Raw genomic sequence first — 20,096 nt, forward strand, 5'->3', positions numbered from 1 at the left:
TCAATAGTACACATTTAATTTTACTCTCATGAGTAAATCTCATCGATTTTAATAGGAAATAATTTACATTAAGAAAGGCAAACAAGTATATGCGTATATTTTGGACTGCAGAAAATGTGGGCCTTTTACACAGTAATTACTACAGTAAACACATTATTACTCTTATACAGAGGTTTTGCTTACACAAGGAGAAAATGTTGCGGAACAAAAAAAGTATACATTAAATATTTCAACTAATATAGCAAAACTTTATTCAAATGATAAGTTTACACAGTCTGCCATTAATAAAAACATTAGCTTGTTGTAGTTAAATGAGATTGAACTCTGCTGCACATTCTGTATTCCAGCTGCTTCAAACACAGCGGACGATCAGTCCTCAGGAGGCAGAATCCTGCCTCATTTAAAGTCAATGGGAATTTTGCCATCAGTTTCAGAGTAGAAGAATGTTTTGGAGTCAATTTTTTTTAAAAAAGGGGGAAGGGGGAGGAAGCTATGTCAGACCAGAGAGAAATCCTCCCCATTACAAACAAATTTGACTAAAAAAAAATATAAAATAAGTATACAGGATTTTCTCCTCAAATCTCTTGCAACAATTAGATTCCAGCAGAAGCTGAGAATTTTACCGTCTTTCTCTTCTATATGCACCTCCCAGCCCCATTTTGTTTGATTATCTATAAACAAAAGCGTATGCATGAATTTCATCAAGACTGGAAAAGTATGTAGCAGAGCAGTTTAATGTGCAGAACGATGTATCACATGCTGTAGGACTAACCACGTTCAGTTCAGATCACTGCACACTCCGCTGTGCCTCCTCTCCTTTCTGAGTGAGAGTCGCCCTTGTCTGGCTATTTCTTTCCTTGACCTGTATCAAGCTATCCTTTTGCCCTTCTATTTCATTCCATAAAGAATCTCAACTAAGGATACATGCCTTTCAAGTGTGAAAATTGCTGGACTCCAGAAGGGCTCCGCATTTCATACACAGGAAGTTACAAAAGCATGAGGGGAATGCTATCTAATCCTAACTGTTTAGGTACACGAACACGTTGCCAGATGACCCAAATGTCCGGATCTCTCCTAAGGCTGTGTTTTTTGTGTTGGCAGACAGCATTTCCCTTGAAGGCTAAAAATGAGGTATATACCAGGAGGAAAAAGACATTTGATTTATGAGAAGCAAAACTGCATTATGTTATGCCAGGTCCTAGTCAGCTCCCTGCCAGCTACAGCAAGGAGCTTGGGTAACTTGATTCACTATTGAATTAGGGTATCTAAAATGAAAATAGCATTATTGTGGTTGCTGTGATTTTTAATTGTTTTCTCAGTGAGAGAACTTCCTGCTTGTTACCAAGGTAATTCTGAAATAAGAGCAAAACCATAAATCAGCTGCCTGCAAAAGCTTGCAGACCATGACAGAAGCACTCTGAATATTTCACTGATGTCTATTTCTGGTTACCTATCTACTTAATGTAAGATGTTATTAAGGAGTCTTCACAGAACTGTTCCGCAGGAAATAAGCTCCATGTAGCCCTGCCACTACATTTTCTTGCACAAAAATTTTCCTTTCATGAATACAGAGAGCATAAAGTCTGTGCCACTCGGTATATTTTGAGCAGAATAACTTACATGCCTTGCAGAACTACCTTGCCTTGGATGCTAATGTTTGACTTTTGTGCTCTTCCCCCATAAATCTTTCTACTGATGTAAGTTAGCTTTACAGATTTACCCTAGTTACAGGCTCTAATACCAACTCAAACACAAGGGTGTCACAACCTCAAGACAGGTGAAAGCTCCAGAACTTGGGTGAAAAAGAAACACTTTGCTGTTCACTTAAGACTTCCAGAAATGCCTTAACTGGAAGAAAGCAGTAATTGAAAAGCATCAAATCATTCTTGTACCTCTGGAAAACTGTTTGACGATGTGGATCCATACAGATAGTCTTTTACTAAAGAGTTACACTATGCAGTATCTGGCTTAAAAAATTGTTCCCACGAAACAGTAGCAAGATGTAATCATAGGAGGTTTATTTCTTCTTTTCAGTTACAGAAAGAATTTAAACTTCACTGTCACTGGGTTAGAAATTACACTATTATTAACTCCAGGAGGCAAGGGCATAAAATCATTGTGCCCAGAGAAACTAACATAAAATATTCTACGAGGGTTCCAAAACCTTGCAAAAAAAAAAAAATTTAAAAAAAATAAAAAAAGGAACCACAAAAATAGTGTGCTCTCTTTCACCATTAAGGACCAACCCACACACTGGTACATAAACAGCAACAGAGTATGCTCTAACAGAAACAGTAAGCCAAAGATGTGGATAATCAGAAGAGACATTATTTGTATCACTGATTTTGGGGAAGTAACAATAGTATCCAAAACATTCAAATAAACTATAGGAAGTATTAGAAATCTGCAAACTCTTAAGTCAGTGAAAGAGTCCCAATATCTGTGCTTGAGAGGGCTCAAGCTACTTTTGCTAATGGCAGAACTCCTACAGTTCACTGTCAGACTTCAAATAATTTAGTACTTCTCCATTAATTTTAACGTATGCTAAATGAAAATTTAAAGCTTGCATTTTAAAATGACCAGATTTAGATATAACTCAGAACTATAGAATTCTCATTGAGTTCAAGAGGCTTACCATAAAAATTAATGTGCAAAAAGCTAAGTTAAAAAACATCTACTATGAAAAAAAGAACTTAAAAAAACCCTACTGTATCCAGAGTTTTCCCTCAAATATCGTAACTTGCACCTTTCAGTTAGCACACAGCTGACATCACAGTACCACTTCAACGTGCATGAAATAAATGGAAAGTGAGCATAAAAAACGCAATATTGTCATCAAACCACCACCACAGAGTAAATGAGTGAGATATCCCAATTTCTCAGTTTTACCTTATGGCACCGTTACGAATACAGATAACAAATATAACAAAGAAATTTCACCATTGCAATACTACTGATTTTTTGGCCATATGCATGGGCCAAATTCTACCACATCTAGTTAGATTTTTGCAATTTAACATACCCTTTCCAATGATCGCACTTCTAGACTTAAACAAAAAAACTCTTACCAGGAATAATCATGAATAAGAGCCTGGGTAGATTTTTACTTTCATCTTTGGAGAGGTCCTTCCAGGGCCCACACTTTAAGACATGGGTAGCAGCTCCGCAACAGTAAATAAATTCTTCATGTAATGGGACTGGCTCTTCTGACGCTGACCTCATGTTTGCTGTTAGATAGAATAAGATACTGTTATAACAGATCAGCAAATATTTACATAGCTGTCTCTTTGCTATTATACCTTCCCATAGAATAATTGGAAAAAAAACCCCAAACAGCTGTCATCTCCAGTAAACAGAGGCCCAATTCACTATTTGATGTTCAAATAGGTCATAGAAGTCCATACATATTACTACTATATGACAGAAAGTGTCTATCAGTTTTTGTCACAGAAATATATGGTGGTGAATTGGACAATAAGATCTATTCTACCTTGAAAGCAAATAATTTTAAATTTCTTATCCACAATATCCACTGAAAAGATTCAGCTGAAACCTATTTGATGCAAACAAAAGAAAAAATACCAAAGAAACAGAACTACTGCACAAATGCCTTCGCAAGATCTGTGTGCTTCAACTATGGGAACACGGCATCACTTAAAAACAACCAACAAAAAAAAAACCAACCAACAAAAAAAAAAAACCCAAAAGAAAATACCAGACACCAAAAGGAACACGCTAATTACTACGTTGCCTTCCAGCACTAGCTGGGCTCCTCATTTTCAGTGCAGCATAACTTACTTCTCCAGAAATTTTCAAAGGATTAAAGGAGGAGTCTTTGTCAGTTAAAGCTAATCAAGATTTGATCAGTTCAGGCAAATATTTATGCTCACCTTTATAACTTTCCTTAAATTATTTCATCATCTGAATGCAGCAATGGGAAATAAAACATCATGCTGCCAAATAAACAAGGCATGCTCATCAGTTCAGGTATTTATCACGTCTGAAATCATTATGTCCTAATAGGCTAGCACTTTGGAACTGGCTGATTGACCAAACTCCCATATCTTTCCTTCAGTAAAAAAGCCACTTCATCAAGTGACTACTTAAAAATTAAAATGTCATCAAGATGAACAGACATACACAAGCATCTGCCAAAATAACCATTTACTATTTGCAACTACAGGTGCAAAACCTATCTACCAAACGCAGAGTCAGAAGCCTGTCCTTGTTGGAGTACAGTCACACACGTGCATCACTTGGAACAGAGACTGGTGCTTGGTAAGTCCACAAAGCTGTATCAACTTCAAGGGCTATTTGAGCTCTACGAAATATTTCAAATCTTATAAGAACCACGTTTCAGGCTTCTGAAGCAACAGATCTGGCTTAAACAGAGTTGAAAAACTTGGCTAAATCAGTACACGAATGACTACGCATTCTTTATCCAATACATGACCGTCTATAACGGAGAAGGCTGCCCACTTAACTGTTTCCAATTTAATTAAATCGTAATTCAAGTCACACACAAGGGGAAAAAAAAAAAGATTAAGTCTAATGACTAATCTAAAAGATTAGTCTTTGTTGTCTCTACCTAGTACACCCTGAAAGTTGACTGAAATACATTATGCAAAGAAAAAAGTATAACGAGACAGCGAGCAAAAAATCCCAAGATTATAGGCCACCAATTCTCAAAAGCAACTCTCAAGGACTTCACGTGCAGCCAAGGAAAACATTTTAGATAAGTCTCATCTTGAAATTAACAGGCAAAAAGGGCAACCACCTTTAATGTTATTCAAGAAAATGATCTTTCCTGAGTTCGAAAGCCACTATTTCATGTATAACTTATATACCAGTGATACATCAGCACATGGAATTAGGACAAATAATTCACACAAAATGAGAAGATGATCAAAAAAGATCCAACAAAAAAAAAGTAACATTACAGTAAAACTGTGTATTGTTGCATACTACCATGATCTTTAAAACATCAGAAGCATCTAGTTAAGGATAACATTAGGCCTTTCAAATGCTTTTGTTTAGTGAAAAAGGAGCATTCATTTCTGAGTACGAGGACCCAAATCCTACTTCCTAATAAGTTTAAGAAGTTTTAAACATGTAAACTAAAGCCTAAAATCTACAAAGTTTGCAGGACCATGAGGTGGGAGCACTACCTTCACAAATAGTCACTGGAAAATTCTCAGTGCTACACAATTCGAAAGGAACAGATCTGAATGAAGCTGTCACATCAAGTTAAAATAACAGGCAATGCAGAAGAGACAGATAATGCTCTATTTTGGACTAGCAAGAAGTATCTGGAAAAAATGTAGTATAATGCAAAAATAAAACGCTTCTGTAGGGAGAAGTGTTGTTTAATACTTCCAATTACAGCACAATTCTCTGGATGAAGTTTTATTTTCCCACCTCCCTCCTTCACCCCCAGAAAAAGTTAATTTAATGCCAAAGGAGACATCTTTACTCATTCATTATTCGCCGTGTTATCATCTTTAACTTACAGTGACTGGAACATAAGTAATTGAAGTGAATATTGTCAAAATACAATAAGGTATATTTTGCAATGCATTATTCCTGCTTTCGTTTCTTCATTATTCAAAGCTGAAAGAAGTCAAGAGCAGCTCTGACAGAGAAACCCAGTTACATCAGCAACCAAAGTAAACATTAAGTTTGTCATCCGATTTCTGAGGTGTTTACGATCCAAAAAGCAAAAGCTGCAAGTCCTTACCCAACAAAGTAGGTTTTATACAATGTTTCCGATCATGAACCAATAAAATCAGTTGTAAAATTTCATTTTGAATTGATTTCACTGAGCAATTCCAAATGGAAATCCCACTGACAACTCTCCATTCACAAGCAGCACTTGCAACAAAAGGTCATAAATTAAGCAATGAAAAAAGGAAGCTCAGCAACACATTTTGGACTGGAGTGGTAGGCTTTTCAGGCTCACACAGACTCTTGTAGTAGTTTTTATCCAGTTTTTAACTTATCTTAACTTATAATATGCACAGTGTTGCAGTACCTGAAAGTAAGACTGCACATTAGAGAAGAAAAGGTTTTCTGAAACACTTCCCATCTGAGACAATCCTAAAAGGTTTCCTAGGACTAGCACTGTGTAACATCTGAGGGATTTTTATTTATTTATGGTTGGGTTTTTAATTTGCAACTTTATGGCCTTTACTAATAGAAATGGGTTGACGAGAAAAACAGAGAAAAGAGAGTGGATATATTCCCAGGATACTGTTCAGACCTGTTTTAAGATTAAATCAGTAAAATACCTCTGGATCTCCTTCCTTCTCCATAAATGAAGCTTGGAAGAACAGTAATTTCATTATAGGCATCTATCTTTGGCATGAATTGCCTGTGTTTCCCCTAGAAATACCTTAAGATGGCCTATCAATTTCCAAACACATTTAATGGGCAGACGTCTCGAGAGATGAGACTCCTACCAGCCCAGTCAGCTTGCGGAGAGGGCACCAGAAAGCTACGGAGAAGACAGACCCACAAACTTGACCGGTGGGAGTTTCATATGAGTCATCACAGAAGAAAGTAATAGTTACATTTCTTTCTCTTGCTCTATGTAAGAGATCAGGCCTTATTACATCCCATGCAATATTTTCCTCTTCCTCTTCATCCCCTGTCTGTAAACTCTCTAAACATACATGGAAAAATACTACAAGAAAGGCAGCTTCTGTCAACAACACTTAATCCAATAACAAACCTTCTGCTAGAATACATAAACATGGGCTTTGATTTACAGCTTAGGGCTTTAGCACTAGATTAACATACCCTTAATGTAGGTGCCTACCTGAACGCAAACTCCTATTACAGGACACAAAGATCTAAGTGACAGTACACGGACTGACTAGTGAACAACCATGGCACCAGCCACTAGGCTTCTGCCTCCGGATGAGGCAAATCATCCCCGAGTTGGCAAAACCTATAATGAGAACTTAGACATACACTTGCACTTACAAACAAACACATATATTTAGGTGTCTTGCCACTGATCTGGCAATGACCTACTGTCTTTGTTTCAGATAAGAACATTTGGAAACAGAATTATCCACAAGGAGCAGATTACTTCTGCTACACAACTAAGTCTCTTCATATTCATCTTTGGTTCAACTGACTCCAAAGTAAAATGCTGATAGTAAAACTAAGTTTCCTTTGCACATACTGTGCTTCATTATTTATGCAACTGCCCTGATGGCGTATTAACTGCTCCTTCCTACACTATTACTGGGACTTGTCGTTTTATTTGAAAGATAACTTGGGAATAACAAAATTTGTGATCTGCACCCAAAATAGTGTTTAATGGAAGAACTGGCACAAACTCAGTCTAGCACCGCATAATATAACCAGAGTAAGTGACTGAGATATGGCCTACAAACTACCCAATCATAAAACAGGACAAACAGGTTGGTGTACCCGATCTGAAGAGCGATGCAATAGCAAATCACAGGGACAAAGGTAAGATGCACAAAACAGTGGTGGAACCAAAGTAAAGGAGAAGGAGCACTTAAGCAGATTTGATATACGGGATTCCACAAAGCTGTAAGAAATACAACCCAGGGTGCCCATCGCCAGAGTTACTGTGAGGCCACACTCTGCCCTTTTTGATACGTCACCGTGACTGGGGGAAGTGCCTGAAAACCGCAAAAAGGCAACCATCATGCACATGTTAAAGATGAAGTGTGCAGGGAGCTACCGGTCAGTCAGCCTCGTCTCAGTTCTCAGAAAGCTATCAAAGAAAATCCCCCAAATTTGTACCTGAGCACATGAAAGCAACAGGGAGCACACCCTGCATAGATTTGATGAGGGCACATCATGCTCGAATAACCTCATTGCCTTCTGTGATGAGATGAATGGCTCAGTGGATGAGGGGAGAACACTAGATGCTGTTTAACATAACTTGAGCAAGGCTTTCTACACTGTTTCCCATGGTATTCTTGTAGCTAAGCTAGTGAGATGTGGACTGAGCAGACTATGAGGAGCTCTTGGGGGGAAAAAAAAAAAAAAGAGAAGATGAAAAAGAAAAAATAAAACACACATGCAAAAAAAAACCCAACCCACAACACGAAAAAATCCCAAACCATTAACTTAGCTGCAGTGTCCTTCAAAGACCAGTATTGGGCCAACACTGTTCAATGTCTTCATTAAATACCGGGGCAACGGGACAGTATGTACTCTCGGCAGGTTTGTACATCATACCAGATTGAGAGGGCAAGGAAGACACAGCAACTGAAACACTGGAGGGCAGGGCTACTATCCAAATGGACCTTGACAGGCTGGAAAAACGGGAACCACATGAAATCCAAAGGCAAATGGAAAGTCCTGTATCTAGAATTCAGAAACCCAATGCAGCAACACAGGCTGGGGCTGGAGGGCTAGGAAGTGGCTTTGCAAAAAAGACACTAGTGGATAACAAGTAAAAAATGAGTCAGTAGTGTGTCCTTGCAACCACGAAGACCAAGAACACTAGAGGCTGCATTAGCAAGAGTAGCCAGCAAGTTGTGGGACGTGATTATCTTCCTCTGTTTGGCATTGGAGAGACTGCATCTGGAGTACTGTGTCCAGTTTTGGGCTCCTCAGTACAAGGAAGATATCAATATACTGAAGAGAATCAATTAGATGATATGAATGCTGAAGCATGTGATGTATGTCCAAAGGACAAGGACCAACAAACAGTCAAAAGTTGCAATGAAGGAAATTCTAATGACAAAGAGGTTTCCCCCCACACACACTGAGGATTATTAAAAAATGGAAGAAGTTGCCCAGAGAAACTCTAACCTTGGCGATATTCATGCTTGACTGGACAATGCTTCCAGCAACCTGACCTACTTAGCTCTTTCTGAGAAAGGAGCTGGACTACAGCTCAGGGAAGACCTACAGAAGTTGGTTGTATGTAAATTCATGAGACTGGAATAGATACACCTGGGAAGTGCCAAAAGAAATGGCTGATGCAATTGCAGGCTGCTGCTTTTCACAGAATCACGGTAAATCAGGGAAGCTCTTCACGGTTGGTGGTGGGGGGAAGCCAGGAAAAAAAATTGTCAAAAATCATAGCCATTTTCAATCAAGAAAGGTAAGGAGGAGCACCCAAGGCACTATAGGCTGATGTGGCTTAGCTGAATCCTCAGAAGAAAATCACAGGAGCACGTATTCTTCTAATCACATAAAGGAAAAGGCGTTAATCCAGAATAGGAAACCAATTTCCCAATGGCAAATCATGTTTAAACAATGCCACTGCCTTCAATGATAAAATACCTAGCTACAAGGATGAAAGAAAAGAGGTAGATGTAATGCACACTGCCTTATCAAGACTTTTGGCACTGTTGCCCACTGCATTCTCCTTTCCATGCTAAGGAAACACAGGCTGAATAAACTGACTCGCACAGTTTGAAAACTAACTGAACAAGCTTAAAAGATAGTCAACTACTGGCTGACAGCTGAATGTCAAACAAGTCAAGTAATCTTGGGTCAATACTGGAGCCTTTCATCAGAAAGCTGGAGACGATGAGACAAAAAATGCAAGCAATGCTAAATCATCTGGGTTAGTGGTTACAGCCAGAGCAGGGCTCTAATTCAGAGAGCTGTTTCCTTGAGAACCTTAAGGACTGGGCCAACAAATCCCTCATGATGCTCAGCAGTGGAAGGCACAAAGATCCACACCTGGAGTGGAACACCATGTTTCAGAAGCAGCTCAGAAATAACTGGCTGAGTAGCAGCCCTGCTGAAAAAGATATGTTTGTCATGATGGATGCCAAACTGAAAGACAACAATGCAATCTCCGCACAGTAAGGCAATCTATGAACCAGACCGAAATTCAAGAATCGTAGCCAGCAGTTTGAGGGAAGTTACCCTTCCCCTCTATTCAACAGTCTCATGAAGACATAACTGCAATACTGCGCCTAGTTTTATTCACCCCACCAGATCAAGAAAGGCATAGGGAAATGTAGGAGGGTCAAGTCGATAACTATCCAGAGGCTGAGCAGCCTAGAGCACACAAATTCTAAGGAAAAGCTTCACGAACCATAGGAAACTGAAGTAGATGTATTTCATGGATTATCTGTACTGGCCTAAATAAAAAAGAAACACTGCCCTAACTGGTGAGCTTATGTGACTGAATTCAGTATCACAATGCAAAAGAATAACTGGAAAAATAGAAAGCAAGATTCCTTCAGCTGCCTGCTATGCTAAGGCTCTAACAATTTCTGCACCATTATCCCCAGAAGAGAATCATCCCGACCTGACGTAAGCTCCTTGATTTGCAGACTGGAACGAACATGCTCATAGCTGAGAACTAGAAGCAGAAGGGACAGACTGACCGACCTGGTAGGAAACCTGCAACGATGAACAAGGGGAAGAGGGGGGGAACACAGGATACCTAGATCTCATCAAGGATTTCTTTGGACAAACTACAGACAAACACTGGATGCCAGATTTTCTACAGAAAAACACCAAACGTAGGCCAAAGACTTTGTAAGCTGTTGTGACATCAGTCACAAATCTTGACCAGTTCTGTACAAGAAAGGCAGCAGCAGCAGCCAGTAGCACATAAAACTGAAACATTTCTTCATTGTACTTTACAGTACAATTCTCTGTCAAAGTCGTATGATGGCAAGGACCCACTAGCCCCTTTCACCTTAGTTCTCAATTAGTAAATAAAAACTCTTAGGTGTTATTTGTAAAAGGGAGCAAAACTAAAAAGTTAACACTATGGACACTTCAAATAAAGAAATGTAGTTATAGAAAATATCCAAATAAAACTCAACCATCTTTACCTAAGGCAGTTCAGAGCAGCAGGCTGTTTTTGTCTAAAACAACTGAAGAAATGAGGCAGCCTTATTTTCAGGGATCATTCAATGACCTAGCAATCTGATGCCTTCAATTTGTTTTGTTCCTGTGTCATTCCCCCCCTGCCCCTCCCTCAAGCAAAAAAAAAAAAAGCTAGGAGAATTTCACTGATGACCGTGCAAAAATATCTGTGGAAATGCATAGAAATGGGGTACAGCTTACTCATGCTTAGAGCTGTAATGATAAAAAGCTGAAGTGCAGAACGAAAGTGGGAATCAGTTTTCATTTCTGAACCTTGTACAAAGACACCATACAGGAGACTGTGCATAGACCTAAGTAGGAAGAAACTTAGTTTTAAGACTTGGACCTACAGTATCATCACTAAATTTAGATTTCATTACCGCTAATAACCTTGTAGCAGTCACCAAGAAAGCACGTACTGTCCTGGTGGAAGGGAAGCAGGGAAAATAACTTATGGGTATCAATTTTGTACTGGACAAGTGGCCCCTTGTCAGTGTCAAACATTATAAAATCAGTTATTGAGACAGCTTTTCAGCAAAGCAGCAGAGCACTCGCAAATCAAGAAAAGTGTTAGCTTGGAAAGGTCCAGATTTTGTGGATTCAAATCAGGAATGGATGGATCCCTCATCAACCTTGTTCTAACAAGGTGCTTTGCTCTGGTATGAACAACTTGGAAGAGTTTCAGGGGTAAGGAATCAAGAAATCAAAAAACATTTTCAGATCCCACAATGATAAAGTCTACATTGGTCTGGTACAAACTTATTCAACAGAGAGGGTGGTCAAAACCCTGGGGAAACAGATTAGGAAGGCCAACCATAACTTTTAACCAATCTTAACAACCCACTGAGAGTTTTGGCTTTAAAGAGTTCAGCATGTCCTAATGACTGACAAATAAATAAATAAATAAATGGAGCTCTTGTTAATTATCATAATAGAACTATTACAGCACTCTTGATCTTGATTTCCACACTACTTGCAAGAAGATGAAACAGCAAATGAAAGGCTTCCAAGGGAATCAGGCACAGTGGCAATGTTTATGAAAGCAGTCACAAGCTTGAAAGCATCAACTGTTGGCCTACAGCACTCAACATAGTCGGCAAGCAGATCTGATGTTTCATTGCAGTTCTGGCAACAAAACACTAAGTTTTATGTCTTGTCTCTCTGCTTTGGCTATCACAGACCTCAGTTTCTGCTTGTGCTGACGCTCCTTTCACAAGGGTCTCAAAAACCCAGTTATGCTTGCCCAGCACTCAAATAGCAGAGTCCACATCCCTTATTATTAGGTAGATGAAGAGATCCTCCATTTGCCATTGCAACTTTTAACACCCAGTTAGAAACATGTAGCACTGGAGTCATAGCAAGCAGAAGAAAAAGCCCAGAAGTCACCCTGGTGTGGCTGAGGATCCCCTGCGGCTTCATACAATACCAGCAACTATAAATGGATCCAAAAGAAAAAAAAAAACACACACATGAAATTCTAAATGTTTTATTGAACACATTTCAGCATTGTGGAAGAGGTCCTACATATCATGTCCCGTCAATCTATTTAATCACACCCAGGTGGTAACTTTCACTTTTTCAAAGGAGCTAAAGCATCACAAATAGTTTGTGAACAGTTCAGAGCTACCAACATAAAAATTAACCCAAAAGACTGTGAGGGTTTTTTTTTTTTTTGTTTGTTTGTTTTTTTTTAAGTAACTTCATAAGCATAATTAAGGTGGGGAATCCCACAGATCACATTAAAGTAATACTTTACTTTACATACTCCTAGCAACTCCACCATTTTCCAGTTAATATGCAAGCCTGAAAAGAAGCAAGCAAGAAATTCATCACTTAAAGAAACAAGTGCAGTCGAGGAAGTGGTGATAGTTTGCATGAAAACAAACATAATGGTTTAATTTGGTGTAATATGGCGTGTTTTTCAGAACAGAAAGTGGGATCTTGGGAAACATTTTAGCCCCAAGGGAAGAAACAGTTGTTCCTTTGCACATAGTATTAAGATCTACGGGACACATGAAGTAGCTTTCAGACAGCTTTCCCTCCAAATACTGCATTAAAGTATTAGACCTAAAGGAAAATCTCAGGGAGTTTAAAACTGAAATCTGACAGATAAATAAAGAGAAGGTGGTGAGCATGAATAGCAGGTGGGTATAATAAATACACTTTAAATATATGTTCTGAGATTAGACTGCAATGTTAGTAAAGCCTCAGTCAAGTAAAGATGGAATTTCTACGTGAGAATATAAAAAGCTGCTGCTGAAGTACATCATCTTCATGGTAAAGAAGGTTTCCAGGGAGAAAACTATGCCAGGTCTCCTCTGACCAGCAAATTTCACAGAAACAGCAGACTCACATCAAGAGATTCTTGTAAATGAACTTTCACAGCTGCCTGCAGGAAAATCAAGCAAAAAGCAAAAATTCTACATTAGAAAATCAAAGGGAAATAAATCGTGGTTTGGAATGGATACCATGAGAAAATTGCTACAAATACAGTAAAGTCTGCAAAATACGCAATTTTTTTAATTGTTTATTTGAACGTGGATTATGTCGAACATCAGTATTTTGGGATCCACCGGGCAAAATTGAAATGTAACACCATGATTACACACTGGGCTAAAATCTTTCTGAAGTTAGAGGTAGGAATGTTATACTTCATGAATAAGAACCCATCATGCTTATGTCTGGATACAGAGAAAAGAAACATCAGTGGCCTTCAAACTTCGGTACATATCACCACCCAAGACAGAGCATGTTCAAAATTGAACAGGTATGTGACTTAGGTGCAAGAGGAGTCGACACAGCCTTTCATGGGGTATTGCTTCAATAGAAGAGTGAGAAATAGCAGAAAGACTACAAAAAAGTGAAAGAACAGATAATCAAGGACACATGCACAAGAAGAAACTGAAAACGGGTTTGAGAGAGAGAAAACATGCACATGCAAAAAGTTTTGCTTGTGGCCTAAGGGTTTTGAAAAAATGCTTGCTCACTAAACAAAGATGATGCTTCTTTGACCTTTGATCCCTACTATATCTAGGGAAAACAAGAACTTTGCACCTTTTCAAAAGAAAAAAAAACAGTCAAAGAACTATTTGGCTCTGCAACCATGCGTTCTATATTCTTATTTTTTTCTACTACATCAAAAACTCTACAAGCCCTACAATTCTCTTGGACAACCATTTAAGTCATGCAGGTAATCCGGACAACATTCAGTGAAACACAAAAATGCAAGAATTTAAAGTAACAGTAACCTATTTGTGTATTTAAACCACCACACCCAAAAGTTAAACACTTGAACATTTGCAGAAACTTCCATCTTTCAGGAGCTGTATTGACAGGCAAAAGCAGTAAAAAGCAGTTGCTGTTTCATCTTATGTTAAATAACTCCTTTTCTACCTCCTATCAGAATAAGATTCACTGCTCAATGGAGAGCACTATTCTTTCTTTGGTCTTGTTAAGTAAAGGAAAGCTCAAAGAGCATAATAAATACTAGCAAGAAGTAGCTATCAAAGCAAAAAAAAAAAAAACAACACCATACACCAATCCAATTAGCATCATGCTGTCCTTGATTTAACTTCCTTCATCTTTCACTGTGCTGTTCAGCATGAATCTCCCTAATGAACTATCTCTTATTTCTATATGTTTGTTCCATATTTCCACATTAGCTGTTCTCCTAACATATGCTCTGAATTCATTTTTTTTTTCTTTTCTTCACATTTTATTATTTCGACTTATATGTGTTCTTACATCAACTGTTTATCTCACTTTCAACTTAGCTCTCTAGCTTTCTAATAAGGATATAAAAGGATTAGTCAAAGTAGCGTTTATTTACAGTAGACCAACTTACTGGTTACAACAGCATTCTCCAGTAATCACTAACCTGTGTCTGCTGCTTACCACTTCCTTCTTATATTTACTGCAGCAGGTGTACATTCCGATACTCATTTACTAACCTGAACAGGCTAGGAAGGCACTGTAAGCAGAAACATGAAAACAAATAGACAGTATGCAGCTCTGTGTAAAAGACAAGGGAAATCAAACAGGAGACATAAACCAGAGACTACAAAGAATAATACCAGATAGTATTAGATCCCTTTCTGAGTCACTACAGTAATATAATTGTCTATACTATTAATATGAGGCCTGGAGTCCAAGCCCTTCCCAGAAAGAAGCAATGGTGATGTTCATCACTCTGCTGATCAGGGGGATGGGACAGGGAGTTGAACAGTCAGGCTGGAGAAAGTGCTGCAGTAGCCAAAAGGTTTCTCCCAGAAACAGTGCTGCTGGAAGACGTGCACACCAGTGCTCCGATATACAGACCTACAGTTCTACTAACAAGAGGATCCAAGTCCATGCTGGAAACATTGCTAGCTTGCTCCTCAAAAGGAGGATAACCCTTGAAGTACCACTATTGTGCGCAGGGACCCAGCTCCTCCCATCAAAACAATCCTGCCAAACCCTGACAACACATGCTAACATACAAATACATACATAAACAAAGCCTGTGTTCATCATAGGTGCAAACAGTAATCCAGTTATCATCTGATACTATTTTTATTTACAATTAGTGCTACAATTTCTTTTGAGAGGTAAAATTTGGAGGGGTTGGATTTCCACAAGAATTTTCTATTTTTTTTTTTCTATTTTTTTCTATTAGGTTTAAAAAAAAAAAAACAACGAGAAATTTGAGTAAAGAATCTGTCTAAACAAAGGACAACAGGAACAGGATCTAAACAGAAGCAGGAGATGAGAAGTAAAAAGGAAAGTACCAGAAGAACAGCACAGTTACCAGCAGCAGTAGGAAGAAGGAAGGAGACTGAGGAAAGAAATGAGGATACTGATGAAAGAAATCCTGCCATATTTGGAGTTGTAATATCTCTATTTAGACATTGTTCTGGCACATCAGGATTACCTAACATATGATAACAAGGCACCTACCACCCAATGCACAGCTGCATTAGGTGATTGGGCAATCTTAGCTAGGTAAATAAACAGTTCTCTCCTTCATTTCACTCTTTTGGCTATGTACTCAGGCTAGTATTTCTATGTAAAAACTTGAATTTGTTTAAGCTTAAGACTCTTTTAAGCTCAGACCTTTCATATTACACATTTGTTTCCTATTATGAACATTCTTTCATCAGAATGACTGACTTCCCCCAGAGTAACCTGTTCACAAACCTTACTGGACAACTAAATGTTATCGTTCAAAGTGTAAGCTGGAATGAAATTTAGTCAAACATTTTACTGAAAATTCGGTATTACACACTGGTTTGTCAAAAGCAGACAAAACATCGCTAGACAAAATATCACAACACATTTCTGTTAAGAGCATGCCTGATTTAAATAAGCAAAATCTACCTGTCCTTCATATCCTGCATGCGTGTTATCTGTACCAATGTACAGCATCACTAAGGCTTAAACCTTGAAATTCAGGTCCTAATACGTGGTAAGTATAACCTAGACATTATCCAAAATGGGGACTACCCCTTTTTCCAGCCAAGGTGCCCTCATTATAATACTGGCAAAAATGTAATTTAAAAGAAATCAAAGCTATCAAAAAAAACCAAAAACAAAACCAAACAGTAAGAACAGTGCTATGAGGAAGCTTTAGAGTGAATCTTGTCAAATATACTGTTAAATTCTTTGGCTTGGCAGTCATATTGGAAATTCTGATTTACCGTTACCCATACACAATCTATTGTATTTGCTTCTGTGACTCACATGAGGCAGATAAATAGGTAATAACCCATCAGTGTCTCATCTAATTTACAAAGTAGGAAATACCAAACAGAAGTAGCAGAAAGCATATTCAAAACCAATAGAGGTGCCTCCTGAGATAGTGTACCTTTGACGCACTGAACTACTTGAGGCTGCATATTGTGAACACTAGAGCTCCACACGGATGCAAGGCAGGGAGGAGTTGGTAGAGAAGAAATCTACTGCGGAGCTTTAAGTCTTCAGTACATCTGTTCCAGAAAGCTCCTGGGCTGCACTTTGTTGCAGGCAGAGTAGATAGATACTTACATAGCAGGACGAGGTAAAGAAAAATGCTTGCCTCTTTCACAAGCATCTGCTTAAGGTAGTGTCAAAGATTCTTGAAAGATCACTGACTTCAACTGATCTTATACAATCCTTCTAGTAGCTTTCCATGATGGAAAATATTAAATGCTAGTGCTGTCGCTTACCCAGTAAACGTGTGACCACTTCCCTCACTGACATCATAAGCAAGCGCCGCAAGAAAATAGAAAACTGCCATAATCCTAATTAATAATTGAAGGCTTCTAGTCTCCGAGACACATAAAATACAAATTCATATCCAGATTCTGCAACAGGTCCATGCAGATGGACTCTCAGACCTTAATTGGCTATCATAAAATCCCAGAGGGCTAGGAGTATACTGCACCTTAAAAAAATCAGGGTCTGCATCATTCAAGCCGTTCAAGTCTTCTGATGATAAGGCTTTGATATTATACTTAAGTTGCACGAAAAGAAGCCGTTTCATCATTTTTGCAAACACAATGAAAAAGTTACCGGTGAGAAAGCCCGTGACAACTGTCATGACTCAACAGTGCCTCATCATTATCATCATTTCATTTCCATATCACCGTTCACACTGCTTCCTGAACCGGCTGCTCACCTCCTGTCTGGCACAGGCATTTTTTTTCTCTTTCCTAGCAGCTGCCTTCAAGCCTGCATTTACTAACAGCGGTGATACTCGGGGATCAGCACGAAGAGCAAAACTGACAGACAGAGGGTTCCTGAAGGCGGACTGTGTACGCCTGCCAGACTCTCGGCTTTTCCAAACCAATTAGTTCCTCTATTAAAACATGCTGCTTTCTACTTACAAATCTCACCTCACTTTTAGCTTATAAGCATTCACTACCTTATTTTCTTCATTTATAGACCCTTCAGGCCATGGACTTTTTCTTCCTACCTGTTTTATAACTTGCTGCTTAGATAACGAGCATCAGTCGGCTCCAAGTGATGCTTCACAGGAACAACTACTGACATATAGCAAAAACACCACAAGTAGTATCACCGCAGTTGTTTTTTAGACAAGGAGACGCTGCTTAAGGTCTTTTTTCCTCAAGCCTCCTCCCAACCCAAGGAAAAACAAGTCAAGGGAGCAGGTACGAAGCGTTGCTTACTGCGTGGGATGTGTTACTCCATCCTTAACCTTACGCCTAGAAATCGCCAACATGGAACACGAGTGAATGATGTATAAACCTGATTTCTCCACGGCCGTTGTATGAGGCCCGGGGCACACAGACACACAGACACACACACACCCTCCCCTCACGGCCCAGCCAGGCGCCCCCTCAGCCCCGCCGCCGGCTGCCGCCCCTCAGGGAGCGGCGAGGCCCGAGGAGCACGGCCGTCTCGGACCCGACACCGCCCGCCGGGCACGGGGAGAGAAGGGAAGGGAGGGAAGGGAGGAAAGGGAGGGGAGGGAAAGGAGGGGAAGGCCCGCCCGGCACACCGTGAGGGGCCCGGCCGGCCCCGCCACCCGCCCTCGGCGGGAGCGCAGCCCGCTCCGCGCTGCCCCCGCCCCACATGGCGCCCCAAGGCGGCGGGGCGGACAGCGGAGCGACCGCCGCCGCCGCCATCGCTGAGGCACGTACCTTCCCCCTTCGCAGGCTCCCCGACACCCAGCACGGCGGCGGCGGCTTCTGCCTAAACCGGGCGGAAGCAGCCGGTGAGGCCGCTCCTTCCGCCGGGGCCGCGCGGGGTGGGCTGAGGGCAGCCCCGCCTCCCGCCGCCCCGCTCCCTGAGGGCGGTGGCCGGGGAATGGCCGCCCCTTCCCTCAGGCCGGCCGCCGCCCCGAGCAGCGCCTCCCCCGCCGGCGGCCGTCTACCCTGGGGCGACAGGGAGGCCGTTCCCGACGGACCGGTGGCCGGTGGGGCCGCCCGGAGGAGGCCCGTCGCCCGGTAGGGAAAGGCGGGAGGAAGAACCAAGTTCCTCAGAGACGCACGTTTTGGGAGTTTCCTTCCATTTCTGTCATTCACGCTTGCCCAAATCTGAGAGTTTCTTTGGGAATTCTGGCAAAGAAAGAAAAAAAATCGGTATTTTCGCAGGAGCAAAATGAGGTGGGGTGCTTAAAAAAAGGCAGAGAAAGGGGTAGCAGAATCACAGACTCATCCTTCAGGGAGTTTGAAGTTGCATCTAAAGGAGGAAACTGGACCTGGGCAGCTGGAGTGTAACACCAAGGTAAAGCAGTCTCCCCTCAAAAAAAAAAAAAAAAAAAAAAGATTTTGAGGATCAGCTCACAAAAGACAGAAAAAGTAGCAGTAAATCCTGTCCCAACCCACCAGCATCCTGCCATGGAGTCTGAATGTCCGCTCGTTGCGGTGTGAGGGGAGCTCAGGGAAGATGAGGCTGTAATGAAAAAACTAAACCCCCTGGTTGTCAAAGAAGGCCTTAGGGAGGTTTTCATGCTGAAATGCTGCTTTTTGGAGAAAAGCGTTGGAGGAGGTGTTTCCAGTTGAAGTTAGGGTAGAAGGTAATAAGCAAATAAATCATAGGAAATTGGCAAGATCAGATGGTGTTTATCCAGGAGTTACAGAGGGATTAGGGCTGCTGAGCGTACCATGTAACCACGGTGTTGGGGGACTGGGGGGGTGCCGCCTGTAGCCAAAACCTGAATGGCTCCAAGAGGAGCCCCTAAGGTCAACGTGCATGTTCATCAAATCAGTGGGAAGAATAACAAAGACAAGAGCGAGTGGAACAGGAATAAATATGATGCACCAGAGAACCACCAGTATCATCTTTTATGGAGGGACATTGTGCCTCAGAAACCTGTGGGAGTCTTTGGAGGAGCCAAGTGGTCACACCTGGCCAAGGCAAGCCAGATCGATGAACTTGGATTTCCAAAAGGCATTTGGGCAAGAGCTTTCATCAAAGGTTCTTAGAACACTCATCAGTCAAGAGAAAGGTTACAACCTTCAGATGGATGGATACCCAATGAAAAGATAGGAAAGAAAAGGTAGGAATCAAGTACCATCTTCTTCAATGGATTGGCGAACAGGTGGGGTTGTACAGGAATTTGTGTGAAGATGAGTACTGTTAAACAAAGTCATAAATAGTCTGGACAAAGGGATGGATAGTGGAGTAGTAAAATCTGTTGTTCGTACTGAGTTAATTCAGGTTAGTAAAAATCATTTTCAGGTTTCAGAAGGACCTTCGAATTCCTTTGAGAGCAGTAAAATGATAGACGTGTTGACATACGAGAAGAAACTGAGTGTTTAGATGGAATAATAGGCTCTCAACAA

The 20,096-nt window shown here is 40.5% G+C and overlaps 1 protein-coding gene across 1 annotated transcript in view; it reads right to left on the bottom strand.

Annotated features, from left to right (window-relative positions):
• The window catches only part of LDAH (lipid droplet associated hydrolase), a 132,642-nt gene extending 113,282 nt beyond the window's left edge, over positions 1-19,360 (bottom strand). Inside the window, exons 1-2 of the mRNA XM_074581946.1 lie at positions 18,450-19,360; positions 3,069-3,227 (exon numbers count right to left, since the gene is read on the bottom strand). Coding sequence (XP_074438047.1) covers positions 3,069-3,222 — 154 coding nt within the window. The 5' untranslated portion in view covers positions 3,223-3,227; positions 18,450-19,360. The remainder of the gene's footprint in view (positions 1-3,068; positions 3,228-18,449) is intronic.
• Between the last annotated feature and the right edge of the window lie 736 nt (positions 19,361-20,096).

The sequence above is a fragment of the Larus michahellis genome, chromosome 3 (genome assembly GCF_964199755.1).
Source record: "Larus michahellis chromosome 3, bLarMic1.1, whole genome shotgun sequence".
NCBI classification, from domain to species: domain Eukaryota; kingdom Metazoa; phylum Chordata; class Aves; order Charadriiformes; family Laridae; genus Larus; species Larus michahellis.